Here is a 24,561-nt window from a genome sequence, read left to right as displayed (position 1 = left end):
TTTTTCTTTCTTTCTTAAATTGCCTTCTTCTTTCTTACATTCCTTTCTGTTGGGTGTTTCTGGGGCGACAGACACGCTGTTAGTGGGGTAGGCCATAGCCATTACAGTGATGTAGGGTGGTGGGTGAGGGGGGGGGGGGGTTTATTTTAATTTGTTTTGTTCTATGGTCCCTTTTTCTCTCCTTTCAAGGGGGTGGGCTATGTCTTCTTTCTTTTCCTTTACTTCCCCGGTGTCTGCACTTGTCTTTCTTCTTATTGTTTTGGGCGGGTGGGTTTTTTGCACGACGTCTTATTACATTGGTTTTTGTGGCTTGTTCTATCCTTTTGGCTCGCCTTCGGTGGGCTTAGGGTGTATTTTGGTACATTACTCCTTATTGCATTTCGTTTGTGTGGGAGGATATTCCCTTCCCGTCTCCCTTTCTTCGATTATGTTGCATGACGCCTTGGTTGATGTAGCCATTGCCTCCTCTTAAAATCATAAAATGAAACCTCTTTTATCCTCGCGCCTTCCTGTGTAACGATCACAATTTGCGACTGTACTGTATTTGACTTCTATTGTATACGTATAAATTGCTTCATCTTTTTGATCTCCTGATTTTGCGGCCGGCCCTTGTGGTTGTAGGCCTGCGCTTGTATTGATCGGCTTCTACTAATAAAGGTTTTAAAAAAAAAATTTTAAAAAAAAAGATATACAATGCATAGGGGAGCTCCTGCGCCTTATTTACGTGTTTCTGACTGGTCTTTTCCTTAATAACCCTCCGAGTAAGACCAAATGTCACACACCACAATATGTCATTAACTATGAATTGCCTCTCTATCAAGCAGTATGCCACAGCATGCCCATTTACACGCAACCTGCTTTGTCAGTCTTATGTTTTTTAATATTGTTTTCTCTTAAATAGAACCTTACAAGTAGCTCCAATCACGCCCTAACTGCGCCAAGGAGCCCGCACACATACCAATTGTATAGGATACCAATTTGATGGCTTATCTGTGCATCCCCTTCTGTATGAATTTTTTCTTACATATTGAACAATATATCCAGGATCTACCTAGGATATAGACTTGACCAAAACCAGAATATTTTCAGGACTACGGTCTGGGAATTTGATCTGCGAAGGTAATGGCACCTTCTCTTGAATGCCAGTGTATATTTTGTAACCTTATCTCATTTAGCAATAGACCAACTGCATGGACAACAACCGTATCACCACCCTGACCCTATTCCCTCCTAATTATATTCTTTTTAATGTTATTTTAATAAAAATTTTCCTGTTAAGGGTACTCTCCACCCACACTCCCACTGTTTACCACAATTACCAAAATCAGGCTTATAAGCACTTATTTCTCACTAGGCTCACATGAGATGTGAAGCATAACTAAAGCCATTCGGTGAAGTCATGTTTTGTATTGAATTTACAGCCTTGAGAAACCTCCGCCATACAGGCATTGTAAGGGTTGAAACTTGTGTTGCTGCTAAGCGAATGTAACAAACTTAGTATGAAAAATATGCAGGACAGTCTGAAAATACTATATACAAAAAAAAAACACGTGCAACTGCGGGGAGTTGGTTTTCTTTTCACTTGGATGCTCGGAACAAGTATTTTAGGACCTATAATATAATCAACAGGAAAACAGCACACAACATAATACCGGTTTGTCTATGAGGAGGAGTTGCCCCAACCCCTCAGGAGTGTCCTAAAGTTTTCCATTAATCTACCAGCAAAAATCATATTTGGCATTATTGGTAAGAAGAGATAGGGTCAGGCCTGCAAGTCTGCACTAAACTCTTTCTACAGTTCCTGATACCTCTGATCTGTAACTACAGTGAAACTTCTGGGCAATCCCTAAAGCTGTACACATCAACAACATGACTTTGCTTTTAAAGTGGGTTCCTTGATCCGATTCAGGATGAACTGGCACCCCAAATCGCGTTAACTCCTGCAACAATAGTTTGGCAACTGTTAGGCTGTCTCACAATTGCAGGTAGGTGGCAATCTGGAGAACTGATTTTCCTTCATTTGACACCCAAATATTACTGGCATCCTTTGCGCTTCTTTTTTTCCCACTTAGCCTTTTCTATATCTGGGGCAGAATCTTGTAATTCCCTCAACTCCTTGAATGTGTATACAGTATTCAGTAGCGTATTAGTCACCGTTTCTCCCTCTGTTATATGGCACATCCAGGTTAAAGGTGCTGGACTGAAGAATGCAGTATCGAGCGACTTCATCTGCCTAAGGGATTACTCTGGTGACAAAATCATTGTTGCTCTTATGTGAGCATACTTCACCACAGTTATCTCCTTTGGCAATTGGAGGGCTTGTCACAGATTTGAAACATACAACCCATCCTGGATTGGGGTGCCATCTGAAGTTAGGAATCCCTTCTTTGCCCACAACCAACCAAAGTCTTGCACAACCACAAAACCATACTGGATGTCAGTATGAATGGTAACTTGTGAGCCTTCTGAAGTACAGCAAGCTCTGCTAAGGGCTATCGGTTCGGGTTCTTCTGGAGAAGTTACATGGCACAAGTAAGAAGCTTCCACTACCCCCTCAAAGTAAATGTCATAAGCAGCTCTTAAGATACAGTGTCAGTCTGTCAGACACGACCCATCAACAAAAAGAGTGTGGTCAGAATTAGAAAGAGGGCCATCCAGTATGCAAGGCCTTGGTTTTATGCACAACTCAGTTACACTTATGCAGTCATGGTTTAAGTCACCCTCATCTCATTCTGGAGTCGGTAATAGAGAAGCTGGGTTTAGTGTGTTACCTTTCCAGATGGAAGACTTCTCATCAGCAAAGATGATTCTCGCATAGCGGGTTAGGCCTCTATTTGTCAAATGCTCAGTTGCGGTACAAGTCATGAGGATTTTGATAGTGCGGCACCATCACAATCAAAGGATTGCCCATCACAATCTCAGTTTGCTGTATGCTAAGGCTAACCTCTCCAACTGCTTTGAGACAACCTGGTAGTGTTGCAGCCACCAGATCAAGAGTAGGTGTAAAAATAGCCAGTGGAACGCTTGGTATCTCCATGGGCTTGTGTTAGTACAGACCACTCACACCCATCTCTTTCATGGCAACTGAGCATGACAACTTTCGTCTAGTCTGGCATTCCAAGAGCAGTGCACTGCAAAACTAATGTTTGAGCTCCTGGACGGCTTCCATGCTTTCTTCATCCTTTGGCGCCAGATCAATCATTGATATCAGTGTGCGTCAGCCTTGTCAAAGTCTTTGGCACCATGGAAAAGTATGGAATCCATTTTTAGCAGTAGCCAACTATGCCTAATAACATCCTCACCTCTCCTAGTGTTTGGAAACTTCATGTTTGAGGCATGTGTAGCTGTAGATACACATGATTTGCATACTCCTTTTTTGGCAGAGTTTTTTTATAGCGCAAAGTTGACCCGAATCAGGTATCGGAGCGCTTTACATAGCACCAGTTACATTACATGAGGACACACATTCATTTTTGTTTGGCACGGGGCGATTAAGTGATTTGCCCAGAATCACAGGAGGTTTAGCGTCATTACCGAGACTCGAACCCAGTTCCCCAGGTCCGAGGTCGAGCGCCCTAGCCGTTAGGCCAACTGTCACCTTGTGTTGGATCTGGATGTGTGCAACTTGTTTTCCTTCGAAGAAGTCTTTTAAGTCACTAGGCTGAGTGACTTCTCCTCTTTGTGATAATGTGCATGGGCATCGACTCCATTGTTAGATTGTATTCCTTCCGCCATTGGTTTCTGACATGTGTGCTTGCTCTCTGGGTCGAAATCGTACGGATTGGGTTTCAATTCCAAACCACTCTAACCTGCACCGGTATTTTTTCAATCGCATTTTCATTCTGTGTATTGAAGAGCAATCGCCCATCGGATCGGCAACCTTCTGTGTTGGCCTCACCAGGGCCTTACCCTTTGGGGCCTTTGACATTACTCTTCTTCGGGTCCGCCATAAACGACCCTCCTGGTGATGGAACGCAAAATACCCACGGACCGACTCCCATCAGGTCTGTAACCAGCCATGAAGACTTCGGAGAGGAATTCCCACTGGTTTCCGTAGCTGAGGAGGAAGCATTCTCCATTGTAGACCGTTCGTAATCCAAACCATGAACAGGACTTCGAAATCACTGATTCCACACTGAGGTCAAAGCAGTAAGTACTGTAACTCCTGCCCCTCGGCTTCAGGTGGAATACCATAAAAACATTCACTACCTCTACAAAAGGAGGTATATGGACCGCCACTGCCTCATGGCTGTTGTCGGCACCAAAGAACTGGCTCAGAAGCCTCGCCATCCGGCTCGGCTCTAAACCGCTAGCTGATTCTTACGGCATCAACACCTATGGCACCTATCCGTCCTTCGGTACCGAGCCGACCTTCCACTTTGGCACCTAAAAACAAACATGGCATTAAACCTAAACCTTCAGCAGATATTGGATGCCAAACAGCGGCAAATCCTGATGCAACTACTAACTGGATGCATCCTAACAAGGCTTCTAGCTCCAACACCGCCATCTAAACAGCAATTGTCTTTTGAAGAGGCCATTGACCTGCCTACCCCACAAAAGGTGTACAAGGCTACCAGCCCTCTACCACTTCCAACACCCTTACCACCCCCCACCATGTCCACCTCCTGATTTACCACCTCCACCACAGTCTATTTAGGATCCGCTAGATATCTCTCCTCTGGGATCCCCTGGTGATGGCACAAGTGGGCAAAATATGGGGGATGACACATTTGGTACACCACCACAGGGTGACCCCTTGGACACATATGATGTAGACCCTCCAGAGAACACCGACTCTGATTTATACCCAGCACACCCCTCACCCCCTGATTCTACAACATAACAGAAGTTATTAGACAGGGCTGCCTCATCATTCCATGGGTAGAATTACACAACCACTAGAAGAGGAACACCTGCAAACAATCAGTGACTTTCCACACCTTCTCCCTGTCTACATAACACCTGTCGGGGACGTCTACAACAATGTCTCCCCACATGGCAATCAACAACATCAGACCAGTGGGTGTTGGATATTATCCAACATGGCTACTGTCTGGAGCTCATTACCACACCACCCAACATTCCACCTCGCACCTACAGGTTATCACCCGAACATCAAACACTTCTCAAACAGGACGTTCTAGCTCTTCTGCGCTAAGGAGCTATAGAACCTGTCCCTCAACACCATGAAGGATCGATCGGGAGAATGCCCCCTATACTTCCTAATCCACAAGAAGGACGAAGCTCTATGGCCTATTCTAGATCTACGGTCCCTAACCCGCCTATTTTCATATTCAAGTACACCCAGCTCATCGCAAATACCTCAGGTTTGTAATAGCAGCAAAACATTACCAATTCAAAGTCCTCCCTTTCGGGATCACTACTGCACCACGGGTACTCACTAAGTGTTTAGCAGTAGTAGCAGCACATCTGCGCAGACAAAACATCGATGTATTTCCTTATCTGGACGACTGGATCATCTATGCCAGCAATACACACAAGCTACCATAGACCTTTTTCACCAACTGGGATTCACTATCAGTCCCACAAAATCTCACCTTCAACCTTATCCAATATAACCATATCTGGAGGCAATTCTAAACACAAACCTAAGATTAGTATATCCCAATCAAACCAGAATTCTAAATATCTAAACTTTGATGTCCAAATTGCAAATCAATCAGCAGCTCACAGTAAGAACTACTATGAGGCTCATAGGCATGAAAGCATCCTGTATCGCTATAGTGCCCCATGCTATCCTTTACCTGCGTCTTTTTCAGAAATGTCCCACATAACAGTGGTCTCAGTCATGGGGTCACTTAGAGGATCTAGTGTTGATAAACAGCCGCACACATCATCTCTGCAGTGGTGGAACACCAACAACTTCTTAAAAGAGCAGCATTTTCTAGACCCTGTTCCCCACATCACTCTGACAATAGATGGATCTCTCACAGGATGGGCTGCACACTTACAAGACATCACAGACCAGGGCCATCGGGATTCCAAGCACCAGACTCTGCACATCAATTACCTAGAGCTTCAAGCTGTTCACCTAGCATTGAAACCCTTCCCACCTCACCGGCAAGGTTGTTCTAGTCTGGACGAACATTACAACAACCATGTTCTATTTACAAATACAGGAAGGGACACACTCTCTACAACTCTCACACCTACCTCAGGTCATTTGGCATCGGGCTCTTCATCACTACATTCACCTGTTAGCAGAACACCTTCTGGGGTCAGACAACAACTTTGCTGACCTCCTCAGCAGGATGCAGCAATAAGTCCATAAATGGGAACTCAACCCCCAAGTCCTCCTCCATAACTTCCAGAAGTGGCAGTTTCCACAAATAGATCCGTTCACAACTACAGACAATGCAAAATCCCCAGACTTTGCCTCCAGTTTCCCACACCCACTATCCAAGGGTAATGCTCTATAGATTAATTAATCGGGTATATTTACCTACACTTTTCCCCCTCTCCTTCCCTTTCTGGTTCGGAAACTCAGGCAAACATCTCGTACTGGTAGCCCCTACATGGGCACCCCAGATTCAAAAGTGTGGTGTAAATATCTGGCTCACAATGCAGCTATTGAACTAGCCTTCCTTGACATGGTGGGGGAGCTTGGGATGTGGGGGGAGAAAGGAAGGAATGATTGAGGGATTTTTCCAATCTGAGAAATGTTTGAGAAGTTGGTACTAAATGGTGCTGCTTGGACATCTTAGGCAATATGCAACTGAATAAAAGGCACTGTCTTTGGAATCTTACAAGTTCATTTGACGAGAAATACAATTGTAAATGGGGCTGAAAACGTATTGTTAGGGGTAAGTAACTTATTTTTTCTCACAACAACCATTTTGACTCCTGACAATGAGAACAAATATAAAATGCAGATGATGGATTTATACCCTCTGCCATTCTTGTATGTGTTGTGCATCTCATTGTTTTGGTAAAAATTGTAGGCCATCCATTCCTGGACCTATTGGCTTTGGAAGAAGAGCCTCCTCCGAGTGTAGGACAAGAGATGGAATTGCATGTCCTGGGACGGTGGGAGGAGACCAGGAAAGTCACCCCAGGAGCTACTGAGGTTCTGCATCGTGTGTACTTCAAAGATGGACAGGTCAGTTAAACACTTGTTTTACCTTCCCATTTTTTTTTAAAGGGAACAAACTAACAATGATGGCTAAAAGGCATAGTTACTTTAGCAGTTGACCACTTTGCATATGCACTGATATACAGTAGTATTCAATAAACAAAAGGCTCATGTCAGGAAAATCCTAATGTCATTTGCTTTTTGGTGCTCGAATAGCGCCTTTTCTGTTTCACCTTTCATCTCAGTTTTTTTCTTTTCTTGAACTATTGGAGTAAATGAATTGCGCAAGGGAAGGCAGTGAATAAGATACCCAGAAAGGATATGCAAGCGTCTTGCTATTTACCAGGAGTTCCTCTTTAAATGTATTTTTAATGCGTGCCTTATTCATGCATTTCTTCCATGTTTCCTCTATCATTGCTAATCAGACTCACAGGAGCCCATTGTAATAATTTTGATTAATAAATTGTCATCTATCTTCACTTATGCCCGGTGGGGGATGAACATTTCTAGAGACAGAACCTCTTCAACACAACTGCACCCTTCACCCTCCACTTCACCTCATTGTAAGAGTGGTATTAATGGGTGAAAGACATTTGAGAGGAACTTGTTGTGATAAATGACTAATTGTATTCGCTTGTGGAGCACATCAGAACAAATGTTGCCTGCAGCATTTGGCTCCATGAGAATAGCTACAGCTACGTATTATTAAAACAGCAGGCATTCCATTAGCCAATCTAAACTACCTGCATCAGGCTTCTTGCTGTGCAGTGTGTTCACCACGGCCTCTCAGGACCAAAGAGGCATAAGTGGTGCTAATGTTTTGGGAAGTATCTTATCATGGCCATTTCTGTCAAAGTTAGTGTGGACAATACATCCTGCACTGTTTAGCAGGCCTGCATGGCATTATTTATGCCTCTGTTCTAGGAGTCATCTTTCCTTTGACAAGTCCCTCCTCATACATCCATATTACGAGGGGAGGAAGTTCTTGAAGGCCTTGTAAAAATCACTAGTCAAGCCACCTGGGTAACTGTTTGATGTGCCATTCATCATCTATTCAAGACACGGCAATTTGATTTAAGTATTGTCTTGTGAGGTCAAAGGATGAGTATACATTGAGCAGTGTACACTGCGTCATAATGTTTGACTAAGACTGAAGAGATAGCAGCTTCACTTGTTAGTACCTCTCATTGAATCCTTGAAAAGTAAGGATCTCCCCAGGGCAATGTTTATTGTTCAATAGACATGCTAGGGTCTGCCCTGGTCTTTGTTTTTCTCCCATGTCGTCGTAGGGCATGTTGACGATCCATAAACACTGAGGGTTCTTCTTAAGTTCCTCCAGTCCCTATCTAAATGGCCTGAGCACTGGCCTCGTACACATTGGTTTGTACTGGGCTCTGATTCTTCCTTTATGATTGACTAATCATGCCACTTTCTTTGACAACACAGATTCCCCTTTAAGGCTTCCAAAACCTTGTCTTGGTCAAGGGCAGAGTTTCCATCATAAATCTTTAAGTTCTAGATCTACAATTGTCTAAGAAGCATTCCACCAACAAGAAAACCTTGGGAGTGGTCCAACAGTGTTTTGGGAATACGTTCCTATTTTTCCCCATGAGCATCACCCAGTCGATGCAAATATACGATCAGTTCATGAGGAGGCAGCATGCATTTTTTTTTTTATATAGTTCTTTTTATTAACACAAGGCATCAAAGAAAAAATAATGACATAACATGGCGGAGACACTCTCCCACATAGCACACCATCTAGCAAGAGGGGGGGGGAGCGGGAAACATGTTACACAGTTATAAACAATCACGGAGAGGTAGGAATATCAACGGGTGCATCAACAGGTGGCACACAGATGTCTCCCCTGTAGCGGTTCCACAGCCCCCACACAGGTGCCCACTTACGAGGGCGGCTGGCATCATGCATTATTAAATGAAAAGTCAACGGTCTTGAATGGTGTGACAATTGCCACCAAGCATCCGTATTAAGTATTGTTTGAAATTGATGTAATGCCCTAGCTGACTGCATGATGCCCCCCACCCCCTCACTCTGCATGTCTAAGCATCTCTAGTATTATCAGTTATTATTGAAGTCTCCTAGATACATAGGGTGTCCCCAAACTTTCTATGAGATTTTGAAAGAAAACGGAATCCTCTGATATATATTTCGAGTGTCAAACTGACCCATGTCAGACACAACACATCTCCTGCTATTGTTACATATGGACAGATGAACCTTAACCCTTGACATCTTGATCCTGCACTAGAGCGCTCCTCATGTCGTGCTGTGAGATTACCATAGCACAACCACAGGTTGAGGATGACACTCCTCTCTCCCATGTTTCACTGCCTCAAAGACAATATTTCACGAGGCTGGAGGGCCTCTTAATTTGTCAGGCTCAGATGATTTCCAGGGACTGGAGTAAGTTCTACATAGTGAAGATAACAACAGGGAGGTGGAGAACATGCTTCTTCTCATTATACTGATTCTTCCTTATACCTTGACCTTTTGAAGGCTAGTGTAAGCACCTCACCAGAAGCAACAGTTATTTCTCCCTTAGAAGGATTCACTCTTTGACAGTGGTATTACTTGGAGTCATTTGACCTGCAGTTGTGTACTGTGGAGACTGAAGTTAGCCTTTTGACAAAGATCGTGCCTGGCCTTCAAATCTGAAGACCAACCTTGACCACGAGAAACTGGCTGCCCGCTGTGCATCCAACCTCCCTCCATATCACCACAGTCGACAACCTCACTGAACACTATTCCACAACGATTTCCAATATAATTGATGACCTTGCTCAGCTAAAACTGAAAAGAACACAGATCAAAGACAGGAACCCTTGGTTCAAGGGATCCCTTAACAATGAGAGGAGGTCCCTCCGGCAAATTGAACGGACCTGGAAAAGCACCCTTCCGCAGACCATCTTCAACTTCTCCGGCAAGCCAGAAACGCCTATAACAAAAATATCAACTCAAAAAAAGAATTCTTCAGAACAGAACTGGATAACGCTAAGAACAGACCTCGCAAATTATTTGAGTTGGTCAAACGCCAATCCAACAAACTAGCTAAATCTTCTAAAGAAACCCCTGTATCTCCAATCCAATGCGAGCAATTCTCCTCCTTCTTCTGTGATAAAATCTCTGCCCTAGGAAAGGAACTCATGTCTGCTACCTATTCCCAAACCCCTCTGGTTCTTCCTCCACACACCGCGCTGCCCTCCCAGACCTCCCTCAAAAACTAAGCGTTGTGGTCCAACTTCAAAGTCTATGATGAACAATCGGTCTCAAACATCCTTTCCTCTTTAAGCCCCAACAACCACTTCAACGACCCTCTCCCGTCAATCTGCCTTGCCGCTGCCTCTCAGGCTATCATCCCCACTTGGAAGACAGTAATCAACTCCTCCCTCCTACAGGGATCGATTCCTGACTCTCTCAAAGCCGGTCAGGTTGTCCCCATCTTAAAAAACCTACACTAGATCCGGCTCCTCCTGACAACTAAAGACCTATCTCAAACATCCCTCTCCTAGCTAAAGTGCTGGAAAAATGTGTACAACAACAGCGGAGCCAACACCTCACCAACTTCCACCTTCTAGACGACTTGCAATTTGATTTCAGACCTGGCACAGCACTGAAACCACACTCCTCCACATTGTGGATGATGCCCTTCAAGCCCTTGACCAAGGCAAAACCTGTCTCTTGATCCTCCTTGACCTATCCCCTGCTTTTGACACGGTTAACCATGAAATTCTCCTGAATCGCCTCAAACTTAGGATGGGCCTGGATAGCACAGTTCTGGCGTGGTTTAGGTCCTTCCTACAGAACCGCTCAGAGAGAGTCCTGATCAACAGCAACCTATCCACTTCCTCTCCGATCACAGTTGGAGTCCCTCAAGGATCAACACTGTCCCCTACCCTCTTCAATCTCTACCTCGAACCGCTCTCAGAGGTGCTGCGTACTGCCAATATCTCCTACCACATGTATGCCGACCACACACAGCTCTACATCAAAATCTCTTCTCCAGAGGACATCCACTCCCTGAGTGAGGCCCTGATGCTGACGGTTCAGTGGCTCACATCAAACCAGCTTAAATTCAATGCCAAACAAGCATTTGCAAAGCAATAGGTATCGCATTAGAAAGGTTTGAGCTATTGGTAATGTAAATGACAATATTTTTATTTATCCAGTATTAGGGTATCTTTCATAGATTCACATGCCTGAATCATTCCCCGTCGTCGAGGCGGGAGTCCCACGGTAAATAAAATATATAATAGCAGTGCCTAAAATTTCTTGTAGTAGGCTGGAAAAGCCTAAAGGCCTAACTAGGCCTCAAAACTTAGCAGCCTATCTACATCATTATGTAAAAAGACCTGAAATAGTAGCCTCAGCCAATCAGCTGTCCTCACTCTCTAGAACCTTCCCAGCTCAGGCAGTTCTCCTCAGATTTTCACCGCACTTCGTGTGTAAGGGAGTCTCCCTGAGTGCCTACTCAGTTTTTGGATTTTCAAGCTTTAAAATGTCTGAAAGGAAAGCTCTTTTCAAACCTTGTGGAACCTGCTTCAAGAAGAGAGTCCATGTGGATGACAAGCACTCGGATTGTATTTATTGCCTGCACCCTTCACATGTGGTGAAGGACTGTCGAATTTGCCGTACCTTCCCTCAGAAAACCATCAGGGATAGGGAGGCAAGGGTTCTTTTGTGGCTGAAGTCTTCATCCACTGATGAGGAGGACAAAGCCTCTACTTCTAGCAAGAGAGCTAGATCCACAGACAATGCTTCTCCTGAGAGAAAGAAAATGTTAAAAACCTCTCAGAAAGCTTCAGAACCCTCTAAGAGTGCATCGGCTTCTTCACATGTGAGTACAACCCAGGCTAAGACTATCTCTCTGGTGTCTGTACCTACTACTACTTGGACTTCTACCTCCTCTTCTACTTCTGTGGTTACCACTTCAGCTATCACGTCACCTTTGATGTCTGTACCACCTTTGCTGTCAAAAACCAAGTTACCGTCGTCGAAATCCTTCTCAACTAAGGCTCCGTCGACTAAATCGTCTGCTCCGTCGACGACCGCAAGGCCGTCGTCGACGAAGACATTGTCACCAAAGGACTTGTCGTCGAAGCCACCATCGACGGCCTCGTCGTCAACGAAGACGTCATCGACAGCCTCGTCGACGAAGATTTCGTCGACGAAGACACCAACGTCGGACCCGTCGACGAAGGCATCGTCGACGAAGACACCATCGACGACCCCGACGACGAGGGGCTCGTCGACGAAGATACCATCGACGGTCCCGACGACGAGGGACTCGTCGACGAAGATACCATCGACGGTCTCGCCGACGAGAGACCCGCCGACGACGGCCTCGTCGACGACGGCATTGTCGACGGTCCCGACGACGAAGGACTCGTCGACGAAAATACCATTGACGGCCTCGTCGACGGCAAGATGTTTAGCATTGACAACACCGTCGACGGAGAATCCGTTTACTGGGACTTCTGCTCATCGGCTGCACGGTTCCCCGCCAGCAAAGATACAATTCACTCATTTTCAAATGAAAACGTATAAAAGGCAGGATTATTCACATATTTCTCCACTTTTGCCATCGCACATTTTGGAGACATACATGCAAGAGGAGTCAGATGAAGGGGAAGAGGATGATGGTCCCTTTGGGATTGCCTGTCACCCTTCTCAGTTGAATATTAAATTTCAAGAGGATGATGAAGAGGAGGTTCAGGTGCAATATACGCATGACGTTTATGCCACACTATATCAGTCACCTCATACTAGACTTCCTCGGTCTGAGGACACAACACATTTACCAACTTCCTTAATACAGGATTTGCAAGCTATGTTGGCAGATTATCGCCAGAGATTTCCACCCAATGAAGGTGCGCCCGCTGGGTCACCTGCTCCAGTTCCTGTGCCAAGACCTCCGTCGCCAAGAGCTCCATTGTCACCACAACCACATACTTCTCCAATTCCTCAAGTTGTAGACAGTTCTTCCACTGATGGTGACGAAAGTAGGGAAGAGGGAGAGTTACCGGATAACACTCCAGTGGATCCTTGGGAGGATTATGTCATCCCTACACCTTCTCCACCTCCTCCCCGTCCTTCAGACTCTCCACCTGAAGATATTGGGGGTTTTCACAATATTATGCAGAGAGCTGCTAATAGATTTGAATTAGTTGTCACAGTTGAGCAGTCGGACTGCTTTTTACATGACTTTAAAGAGGGATATCGGAGAGTGGTCAGAGCCATACCTATTATCGATTATATATGGAAGGAAGGCCTCAATATAATAAACTCCAGCTTCCATTCCGGCAGTTTTGCCGAGGATAGACAAAAAGTATCGAGCACCATCCGATAATCCTGCTTGTTTAATCGGTCATCCTCGACCTGATTCGGTCATTTCTCAGGCTGCGCAGCAGAAGTCCAAAAATCCTTCTGCTCCCATTTCAACGCCACCTGACAAGGAGGGAAGAAGGCTTGATGCAATTGGAAAGAAGTTTTCAGCAAACGCAGCAGCATCCATTAAGGCGGCTAATTCTTTAGCTATCCTGGCTCGTTATGATAGACAAATGTGGTCTGAGATCACGGAATATCTTGAGCTGATCCCGGAGGATCAACAGATGGAGGTGCGCAGAATTGTGCAGGAAGGCGAAAGGGCGGCCTCAGAAATTATTGATTGCGCCCTAGACATTTCTAATACCAACTTTAGACAATTGGCTGGGGCAATTGTGCTTCGACGTCAAGGTTGGCTCAAGGCTACCACTTTTAGACCTGAGGTCCAAACCAAGATCTTGGACATGTCATTCGATGGTGAGTCATTGTTTGGGAAGCACATTGATGACGCTTTATTGGCTATTAAAACTGATACCGATACAGCAAAATCTCTTGGAACCCTGCAATACAAGAGGGGGTCCTTTAGAGGAGCAAGAGGTCGTGGATACTCCTCCAGAGGCAATTATTCAAACCAACAAAATCGATAGTATCAATCTACCTACAACAAGCCCTACTACCAATCTTCTAACAGGCAGCCTGCTTCTGGTTCTTTCTCTCGGCAAGGAGGGAAACGGCGCTCAGGCAATCAAGGGCGAGATTCTAACAAGCGCCAATGAGCTTTGCCGGATGTCGGCCACCCCTCTTTCCCTTCCCGTGGGCGCCAAGATTTCCGCCTTTTACCATCAATGGCGGAAGATAACTTCAGATCAGTGGGTCCTGGATTTGGTCAGCAAGGGACACACTTTGGAGTTTTTGCAGAAGCCTCCAACAACGCCGCCCAGGGGTCCCCCTCCCCCTCGCCTGCGCTTACTCTTCAAAGAAGCCTTAAAGATGCTACGCAAGAATGCGATAGAACGAGTCCATCCTTCTCAAAAAGGGATGGGCTTTTATTCTCGCTTCTTCCTTGTGGAGAAAAATTCGGAAGAGTGGCGTCCAATATTGGATCTGCGCAAACTCAACAAATATCTAAAGAAACAGAGTTTCCGCATGGTGACATTGAAGGACATTCTGAATTGTCTCAACGAAGGGGACTTTCTGGCTTCTCTGGATATGCAAGACGCATATTTTCACATCCCTATTCACCCGAACCACCGCAAATTCCTAAGGTTTCAAGTGGCCGGCGTCCATTTCCAATTCAAAGTCCTCCCGTTCGGCCTCAAATCGGCCCCCAGAATCTTCACAAAATGCCTGGCTCCAGTGGCTGCAATGTTGAGGTCCCTGGGACTCCAGGTGTTCCCATACCTCGACGACTGGCTGTTAAAGGGTCCAACCAGAAACTCGACAATGGAGGCGGTCAGCAGGACACTTTCACTATTCTCGAATCTAGGGCTGACCCTCAATTCACAGAAATCTCAGCTCCAACCTCGTCAACGATTGACTTTTCTGGGAGCAGTCTTGGACACATGCCAGTGCAAGGCATACCTGACACAGGAGCGACAAAACAAGCTCGTCAACCTAGCAAAACAGATATCCGCAAAAAAGTCGCTTTCAGTTCGGATATATGCTTCCCTTCTGGGGATGTGTTCATCTGCGATCAACCTCATTCCTATGGCAAGACTCAGAATGAGACCGTTGCAAGAGGAGTTACTTCGTCAGTGGAAGCAGGTCGAGGGATCATTCGACGACCGCATCCAAGTCACTGTCAAAATGAAACAGGCTCTTCTCTGGTGGTCAAAGGCGCACAACTTGTCGCCGGGCCTCACCTTCCTCCAAGAGATTCCGGAGTTCACCCTGACTACGGATGCGTCCATGGAAGGTTGGGGAGGTCACCTTCAGGACCTTCAGATCCAGGGAAGATGGTCTCATCAGTACCAACAGATGCACATCAACATCTTGGAACTCAGGGCCATTTTTCTTTCCCTACAAGCTTTTCTACCAAGGATCGTGAATTCGTCCGTGCTGGTGCGTACGGACAATACCACCAGCATGTTCTACATAAACAAACAGGGAGGAACTAAATCTCTTACCCTGTCACTGCAAGCTCAGGAGATGTGGGAATGGGCCTTAAGTCACGGCATATCCCTCAAAGCAGAGCATGTACAAGGGGTTCGCAACTCTCTAGCAGACAGTCTCAGCAGAACATTTGTGGGCTGTCACGAATGGGAACTCGAACAACATCAAGTAGAGACAATTTTTCGGCTTTGGGGGAGACCGACGCTGGATTTGTTTGCCACGCAGCAAAACAGCAAGTGCCTGTTTTATGCCAGCAGGTTCCCAGGAAGGGGGTCAAGAGGAAACGCCCTCCTCATGAGATGGACCGGAATGTTTGCGTACGCTTATTCTCCGATTCCGCTCATTCCGAAGGTCCTGCAAAAGATGAAGAGGGAACACTGCACTCTCATCCTCATTGCTCCACGTTGGCCAAGACAATATTGGTTTCAGGAGCTTCTCCTGCTGTCTCAACAGCCTCCGTTTCGGCTCAAACCGACAGTGTCGATGCTGACAAGAGAGGGAGGTCAAATCCATCATCCAGATCCTCAATCGCTGCACTTGCACGCTTGGCTCCTGACTTCCTAGAGTTCAAAGACCTAAACATCTCCTCGGACTGCAGGGAGATATTGTCGCAAGCACGTGCGCAAAGTACCATCAAAACATATCGTTTCAAGTGGAAGAGGTTCTGTTCATGGTGTGGAGATAATGAGGTTCATCCACTTCAGGCTCCTCCTGAAGCCATCCTTCCATACCTGCTTTCTTTGGCTAAATAAGGTCTAGCCTTTTCTTCTATTAAAGTACATCTGGCAGTAATATCCAGATTCAGGAAGAATTCCAACAAACCATCCTTATGTTCATCCTCCTTGATCAAACAATTCCTTAAAGGACTATTCCGAGCTTTCCCTCCAGTTCGTCCTCCTCCTCCGGAATGGGATCTTAATGTAGTTCTTTCCCAACTTCTAAAAAGGCCTTTTGAACTGATCCATAACGCAGAACTGAAGTTTCTGACTTGGAAAGTTGCAATCTTGTTGGCTCTTACTTCTGCTCGCAGAGTTAGTGAAATACAAGCGTTCACTATTACTCACCCTTTTCTGCAATTCTCTAAGGACTTTGTTACGCTTAGGACCAATCCTAAATTCATTCCTAAAGTGCCAACTCAGTTCCACATTAATCAACCGGTCAAACTCAGAACCTTTTTCCCGGATCCAAAAACTCCTGCAGAGAGGGTTTTACATTCTCTGTATGTGAAAAGGTGTCTGAAATTCTATCTGCAGAAAACGAAAGACATCCGTAAATCTACACAACTGTTTGTTGCCTATGGAAGACCCACCTTCGGTCAAGCTGTCACAAAAGCAACTATTGCCAGGTGGTTGTCTTCTACAATTACCTTCTGTCATGACAAGGCCAATAGACCTTTATCAAGGAAGGTCAAAGCTCATTCCACAAGAACAGTGTCGACATCTACGGCCCTTTTCGCTGGAGTGACGCTGGAGAACATTTGCCGAGCTGCTACTTGGAAAAGTGTGCACACTTTTACCGAACATTACTGTCTGCAGTCGGCAGTTCAAGATGACACAGCTGTTGGTGATGCAGTGCTGCAGCATCTTCTTCACTAAGGTTGGAAAGCTTATATTTTTTCTTATACTGCTTTAAACTTTACATATTTTTAATGCTGTCCTATCTGTTATATTTGAAGGTTTTGATGCATACGTTATGTTAACAAGTTTTGTACTCTATTACCTTCCTGGTTGAGTGGGGATTGATTTATGTTTCCTTTGTCTCCCACCTTCCTCTATCGACAGGCATGATGTTACTGCTTGCTATTCTGATTCAGGCATGTGAATCTATGAAAGATACCCTAATACTGGATAAGAAAACGAGTTACTTACCTGTAACTACGGTTATCCAGTATTGGTATCTTTCATAGATTTACATGCACCCACCCTCCTCCCCGGTAGGGCAGTTCTGTCTATGGATACTAATTCTCACTTGTGCTGGGAAAATCTGAGGAGAACTGCCTGAGCTGGGAAGGTTCTAGAGGGTGAGGACAGCTGATTGGCTGAGGCTACTATTTCAGGTTTTTTTACATAATGATGTAGATAGGCTGCTAAGTTTTGAGGCCTAGTTAGGCCTTTAGGCTTTTCCAGCCTACTACAAGAAATTTTAGGCACTGCTATTATATATTTTATTTACCGTGGGACTCCCGCCTCGACGACGGGGAATGATTCAGGCATGTGAATCTATGAAAGATACCAATACTGGATAACCGTAGTTACAGGTAAGTAACTCGTTTTCTTGTGTTGGTTTTGAAAATAGCGAAATTAATAGCTTTGTCATTTACAATGCCAATAGTTATAACTTTCGCAAATGTGTCACCTAATGCATTTGTACTGCAATATGTGTTGTATTTACGTGACTTAGATGTATTGATATTACAAATACCATTGGCTTTTATTTTTATTTTTTATAATACTTAAATAAAAGTTAGGGGCGATGGAGCGAGGGGCGATGGAGCAAGGGGCGATGGAGCGAGGGGCGATAGATTGATGGAGCGAGGGGCGATAGATTGATGGAGTGAGGGGCGATAGATAGTGTCATTATGTGGCGTGTAATTATGTAGCACTGAGTGGTATTTAGAGTGTATGTTGCGTTGAGCGCAGTGTAATTATGTGGCACTGAGTGGTATTTGGAGTGTATGGTTTTTTTTTTTTTGGTTTTTTTTTTTAAGTTCTTTAACTGAAAAGCCCATGAGTATAACATAAAATCTGGAGCCGCCAGTCCACCTTTAGCCCATCTTCTTCTGAGCTTCCTCCATGATAGACGGGACCCTTTCGATGCCCAAATAAAAGAGCAGATCTCACTTTGTAGCTTCTTAAACCAATCCTTATTAAATGCCAGGGGGATTGTCTCAAACAAGAAAGTCATTTTTGGCAGAATCACCATCTTTACCAGATTCGTACGGCCGTATGGAGTGAGTGGTAAATGCCCCCAACCACGCAGTGTAGAGCCTATTTCTTTTTTTTATCCTCATAAAAATTAATTTTTGTTAATTCTGAAATATTATGCGTGATCCTTACCCCCAAATAACGCATCTCCTTTTTACATAAGATGCCTTGTGAATCTAAGTTCCAGGACATAATTTCAGTCTTGTCCTCGTTAATTTCGTAGCCAGAGACTTGACCAAATTCTTTAGTGAGTTCAAATAAACTTCGCAATGATTGCTGCAAATTCGGGGTATAAATAATATCATCTGCGTAAAGACCTATTTTTTTCTCCCATCCCTCTACAACAAACGGTGGTATGTTATCTGCATTCCTAATCCTGCATGCAAGTGGTTCTATATATAAATTAAATAATAGTGGGGATAGGGGACATCCTTGCCGTGTACCACGCTTCACCTTAATGGATTGTGTTAGAGATCCGTTTACCAATACCTTGGAAGTGGGGGAGCAATATAAAGATAATAGAGTGCTAGTAAAACTCGTCCCTAACTCAAGGTGAGCTATGAGAACTTTCAAAAAGGACCAGTTAACTCGGTCAAAGGCCTTAGCGGCGTCGAGTGCTATTACTGCCAGCGGGCGATTATAGACCGTGGCCATATCAATAGCTCCTATTAATGAAAAAGTGAGTTCCTTCAAGAACCTGCCCCTAATAAATCCTTTTTGATCATCCTGCACTAATTTTGAGATGACCAAACTTAACCAATCTGCCATAATTTTTGCAAATAATTTGTAGTCACAATTTAGTAGTGATATTGGCCTATATGAATCAAGATATTTAGGGGATTTTCCTGGTTTTGGAATTAAAACAATAACCGCCTCATTCCAGGATTCGGGCATGACTGCGTGACCTTGAAAAATACTATTAAATAAATTATGTAATACTGGAGCAATTAATCCTATCAAAGATTTGTATACTTCTGACGGAAGCCAGTCTGGCCCCGGAGCCTTGCCTCCCTTAGCAGACTTTATGGCCTTTTCCACTTCAGTTAAAGATATTTCAGTATTCAAAATCTGTTTAAACTGAGCTGGAAGTGGGTTTACTAGCTGCAGCCACTCCCTGATGGCCGGGAGCTCCGGATCTAGATCCTCCTTATAGACCTTTGAAAAATAGTCAAAGAAGGCCTCTGCAATTTCTCTGCTTTCTGTGATTACAGTATCTGTGTCGGGGCTTTTTACTTCCTTAATAAAGTTGCGTAGCTGGTCCTTCTTCGCCTTCCAAGCTAGTAATTTACTGCACCCTTCCCCATAACTAAAGTTTGCCAGATTACTAGCTTCCCACTTTTCCTTAATTCTGTGGGCAAGAACCGCTACCGGATCTGATTTCAGCCCTACTAAATCGATCATCGCCTGATCCGTTATTTTAGATTCCCCCTCGGCAATAATCTTAGCTTCATTATGACGGATCTTCTCTTCCAGATCCGAGACCACTTTTTAATATTCTCTGCGCTTCCTTGCACCCAAAGCTCCCAGCCTACCTCTCAGAAATGCTTTGCAGGTTTCCCAAACTGTCTCAAGCTTAACTGAACCCAGATTAACCCCTAAAAAAACTTCTAGTTCCTCCATTACCACTTTCAGACATTCCTGATCTAGGAGGAGGGCGCGATCTAACCTCCAGGCTGAATCCACCCTGCCTATCTTGAACTCCAAGTTTAAAGTTATGGCAGAGTGGTCTGAGATATGAGCGCCTATATGGTTAGTGCTTATTAGCTGATCCATTAATCTCAAGTCCAGTAAAAAAAATAATCAATTCGAGATTTATGGTTATATTTTCGGTTATAATATGTATATCCGAGCTGTAGGCCAGATTTTACCCGCCATATATCACATAAACCAAACTGAGTCAGCAGCAGCCTTACTTTATTAGACATTTTCACATTACTCTGCCCTTTCTTGCCGGAACGATCTAAATTATTCTCCATGACCGTGTTAAAATCGCCTGCTATAATGATCTTGCCCGAAAAATTTAGGAGTTCGCTAGCCAGTGTATCCAAGGGTCCCACATCATCTTGATTAGGCCCATAATATCCTGTGATAGTAAGCTTTTCCCCTGCCACTTTTGCCTGTAAGATCAACCACCTCCCTCTAGGATCTGCTGCCATATATTCAAAACAAAAGTGCACTCCTTGCCTAACCAAAATCGCCACCCCTTTTGTAACTATCGTTTGAGGTGTATAAAAAAAAATGTGCAACCCACCTTTGAGTTCCAAAAATGTCCTTGCACTCGGTGGCAGTCAAATGCGTCTCTTGTAAAATAACTATATGTGCCAGTGAGTCCTCTAAATATTTTAGAATTAGCCGTCTCCTGGACCTTACACGTAAGCCGTTAACATTCCACGACAGGAATTTCAGCTCCGTAGCACTAGCCCCACTCATCAATTACCAAACAAAATGCCCTAATCAACCTGGTTGCAAATACACTTTTTTAGGATCATTTTTAAAATGTTCTCCCCCCCACCTCCCACCCACCAAATCACCCTCCAACCCCTCCCCCCCCCCCTAGTCTCCCTCTCCCCATTATCCCTCCCTTGGGAAACCCAACCGACCTACCCATGGCCTCGACCTTTCGAGTGCCTCTGGTAGTGGTGCTAAACCTGCTAGTGCTAAAGTTAACATACATTTTTGTACAGGCTTATCTTCCAACAAAAAAATGTTTGGGAGCCAGGCATTAAATTAAACATTTGCCTCATGAGCCATCTCTCTACACTGCTCAATGAATATATCTACTTCTTCAACAAAACGGAATGAGTACATCTTATTACGCCACATAACCTTAAAAAATGCCGGGAACTTAAGTTGAACCGTGGCGCCCAGTTCCCTGAGTGGCTCTATTCGCTTACCCAGCTCCCACTGCCTGTTCGCTGTTACTGGTGACAAATCAGATCTTACTTACACCCTGACTCCGTCTACTATTATGCTTTTCTTTTTCAGAGCAGCTGACAACATTTTCTCCTTAAGATTATACGTCAAAAAATTGACTAATATTTTCCTCGTCTTTGACCTATTTGGATTCAGCCTGAAGGGGTCACAGTGTACTTGTTGTATGTCTGCAAAGATCAACTCCTCATCCTCTTCCAACTCTAACTCAGATTTCAAAAAGTGTACTACAAATTTTTTAACATCTGCACTTTCTTTACCTTCGGGTAACTTCAACATTTCTATATTATTTCGCCTTTGCATATTTTCCAGCCGCTCTACTCTGTCCTCCTGTGCCCTCTCTCTAAACTTAATCTCATTAATTTCCTTGCGGTGGTCTTTTAAAGTCTCATGGAGCTGTTTTGCCTCGGCCTCTAATATTTCTATGCGGGAGCTCAACTCATTAAACTTAGCCTCTAACACGCTACAAGATGCTCAAATGCTTTCTTGGTTAGCTTTTGATACCTCAAAGCCCTCATGCATGTCTCTGTCTAGTTTGTGTAGCAGTGCTTTTATGGGCAAATCTGGATTATCATGCTTGGGTTCATCTGCTAAAGTGTTTTCTCCGGTGGTGTACTTCCTCACGATCTCCTCCATATTCCCTGCCTTCTCCGCCTCGCTCAAAGCCTCCTCCACTGTACCCCCTGAGACATTCAAGCAAGCCATACCTGATGTGGCTAGGTCTACAGTATCCGCTATCTCCATGTCTCCGCTCTCCTGACCCTGCCCTTCCATGTCTATATCTGAACCCAAAATTTGATACCTATTGGGACTCAGGTGGGGAGACCAGTCCTGCCGACCTTCTAAGTTTGGGCTCAGCTTTACGGGGCCAGGTCTTAATATCAGTGTTTTTGGGATAGGTTTAAAATAAGAGTTGAGGGATGGGGTTGGGGTTGCTTTAATCTTGTAGTCCACGTTGTGTTTCACCAGTTTACAGGTTTGTTTGGCAGAGGTTTTTTTCTTAAGTGCTTTCTTCAAAGTACTGACTGCACAATCACTCGTAACTACTTTGCCCCCCACTCCCCTTGCCGCACTCCTTAAAGTATAAGGAGCTTTGGCCAACTCGGCACCTCCTATTTGATGCTCCCACTTATCCTCTGCCCTGTTGTCCTTATTATCACTAGTAGTTTTGCTGGGCAGGACTAAAGCTGCATCTGCACCCCTTCCGCGTCCACCAACTGCTCTAAGGGCGATTTTTGCTGCAGCCTGCCGACCTCTCCCTACCTGCTGTGCAACCCTCTTCCACCCAACCGGGTCAGCTTGATCTCCCACGGCTGCTGCAGTCCCGACCGTGTCCGCCTCCCCCGGTATCCTGCTTCCTCCCTCGATCTCAGGCTCCACGCCCCCTGCCTCCATACGGGGACAAAACAGTCCATGGTACAAAGTGCACGAGATGCAAAAAACGCCAAAAAAAAGCAACCCGAACCGGCTATTAACGAGACGCTCTTTTTCGTCACTTTATTTGGAGTGTATGTTGCGTTGAGCGCAGTGTAATTATGTAGCATATAATTATGTGGCACTGAGTGGTATTGTGTAGTGTATTTTGTATTCAGTATAGTGTAATTGTGTGGTGTGTAATTCTGTGGCACTGAGTGGTATTGTTTGGAGTGTATGTTGCATTGAGTGCAGTGTAATTATGTAGCATATAAATATGTGGCACTGTGTGGTATTGTGTGGAGTGTGTGTTGCATTCAGTAGAGTGTAATTGTGTGGTGTGTAATTCTGTGGCACTGAGTGGTATTGTTTGGAGTGTATGTTGCATTGAGTGCATTGTGATTATGTTGCATATAACTATGTTGGACTGAGTGGTATTTGGAGTGTATGTTGCATTGACAGCTGTGTAATTATGTGGTGTGTAATTATGTGGCACTGAGTGGGATTTGGAGTGGATGTTGCGTTGATAGCAGTGTAATTATGTGGCACAGAGTGGTATTGTCTGGAGTGTATGTTGTATTCAGTAGAGTGTAATTATGTGGCCTCTAATTATGTGGCACTGAGTGGTATTTGGAGTGTATCTTGCATTGAGTGCAGTGTAATTATGTGACGTGTAATTATGTGGTACTGAGTGGGAGTTGTAGTGCATGTTGCATTGAGTGCAGTGTAAGTATGTGGCGTGTAATATGTGGCACTGAGTGGTATTTGGAGTGTATGTTGCGTTGAGCGCAGTGTAAATATGTAGCATAGATTTATGTGGCACTCATTGGTATTGTTTGGAGTGTATGTTGCATTATAATTATGTTGCATATAATTATGTGGCACTGAGTGGTATTGTGTAGAGTGTGTGTTGCATTCAGTAGAGTGTAAATATGTGGTGTGTAATTATGTGGCACTGAGTGGTATTTGGAGTGTATGTTGCGTTGAGTGCTCTGGGTGGGCAGGTGGGGCCCACTATGGTGTGGTCACTAACAGTGGTGGGCTGGTGGGGTTTTCCCATGTGGTTGAGGAGGCTGTGGGTCTGTTGTTACAGCAAACTAGATATAGGAAGGGGAAAAGAATGGAAGCAATCGCTACAGGGACTGGGGTGCCCTAGGGTGGGCATTTGTGCTACGCATAGAAGTCGTGTAGTGGGAGAGGCTGCTGTGCAGGGGTGGGCACGGGCATAACACAGAACCCTGAAACCCCTGCGGTGAGGTGTGGTGGGGTGGGGGTATCGAGGGGGATCTCATTCAGTCCAAACAATATGAATATATTTGTGAGATATTAGCTACTCATGGGGCCCTTATCACATTCCGCGAGGTTGGGGGGGGGGGGGGGGGGGGGAAGGAGGGTGTCATCATTTTGCGTTACGCCACTATGTTCTGGAAGCGGGCAAAGATCTGGGGGGGGGGGGGCGTTGCACAGGCTGCCCTAGCGGTGGGCAGTGCTGCAGTTTGGATATTTATTTATTTAATGCAGTTTTATATAGCGCAAACTTAACTCAAAGATGTCAGAGCGCTTTACAAAAGTACCAGGTAAGTTACATAAGGTACACAAGAATAAAAAACAGACGATATCACCTTGGGTTCCTGTGGTGGGGAGGAGCGCAGTGTAGAGTGGGCAAGGCCAGCATGAGAAGGAACATGGATGCGTGCATGGGCAGGACTGCTCCGATAGTGGGCAGGGATGTTGCGCAGGTG

General features: G+C 44.9%; 1 protein-coding gene across 2 annotated transcripts in view; it reads left to right on the top strand.

The window, feature by feature from the left end:
- NAPRT (nicotinate phosphoribosyltransferase) overlaps positions 1–24,561 on the top strand; it is a 367,006-nt gene that overhangs the window by 290,059 nt on the left and 52,386 nt on the right. For both annotated transcript variants that reach the window (XR_013610448.1, XM_078686638.1), the window contains exon 11: positions 6,966–7,123. Coding sequence is in view for 1 of the 2 variants with exons in the window: in XM_078686638.1 (XP_078542764.1) it covers positions 6,966–7,123 (158 nt within the window). In the remaining variant the exon portion in view is untranslated. The remainder of the gene's footprint in view (positions 1–6,965; positions 7,124–24,561) is intronic.

Source organism: Lissotriton helveticus, chromosome 4_1 (genome assembly GCF_964261635.1).
Source record: "Lissotriton helveticus chromosome 4_1, aLisHel1.1, whole genome shotgun sequence".
In the NCBI taxonomy this organism is placed as follows: domain Eukaryota; kingdom Metazoa; phylum Chordata; class Amphibia; order Caudata; family Salamandridae; genus Lissotriton; species Lissotriton helveticus.
This window is presented reverse-complemented; position numbering and strand designations above follow the sequence as displayed.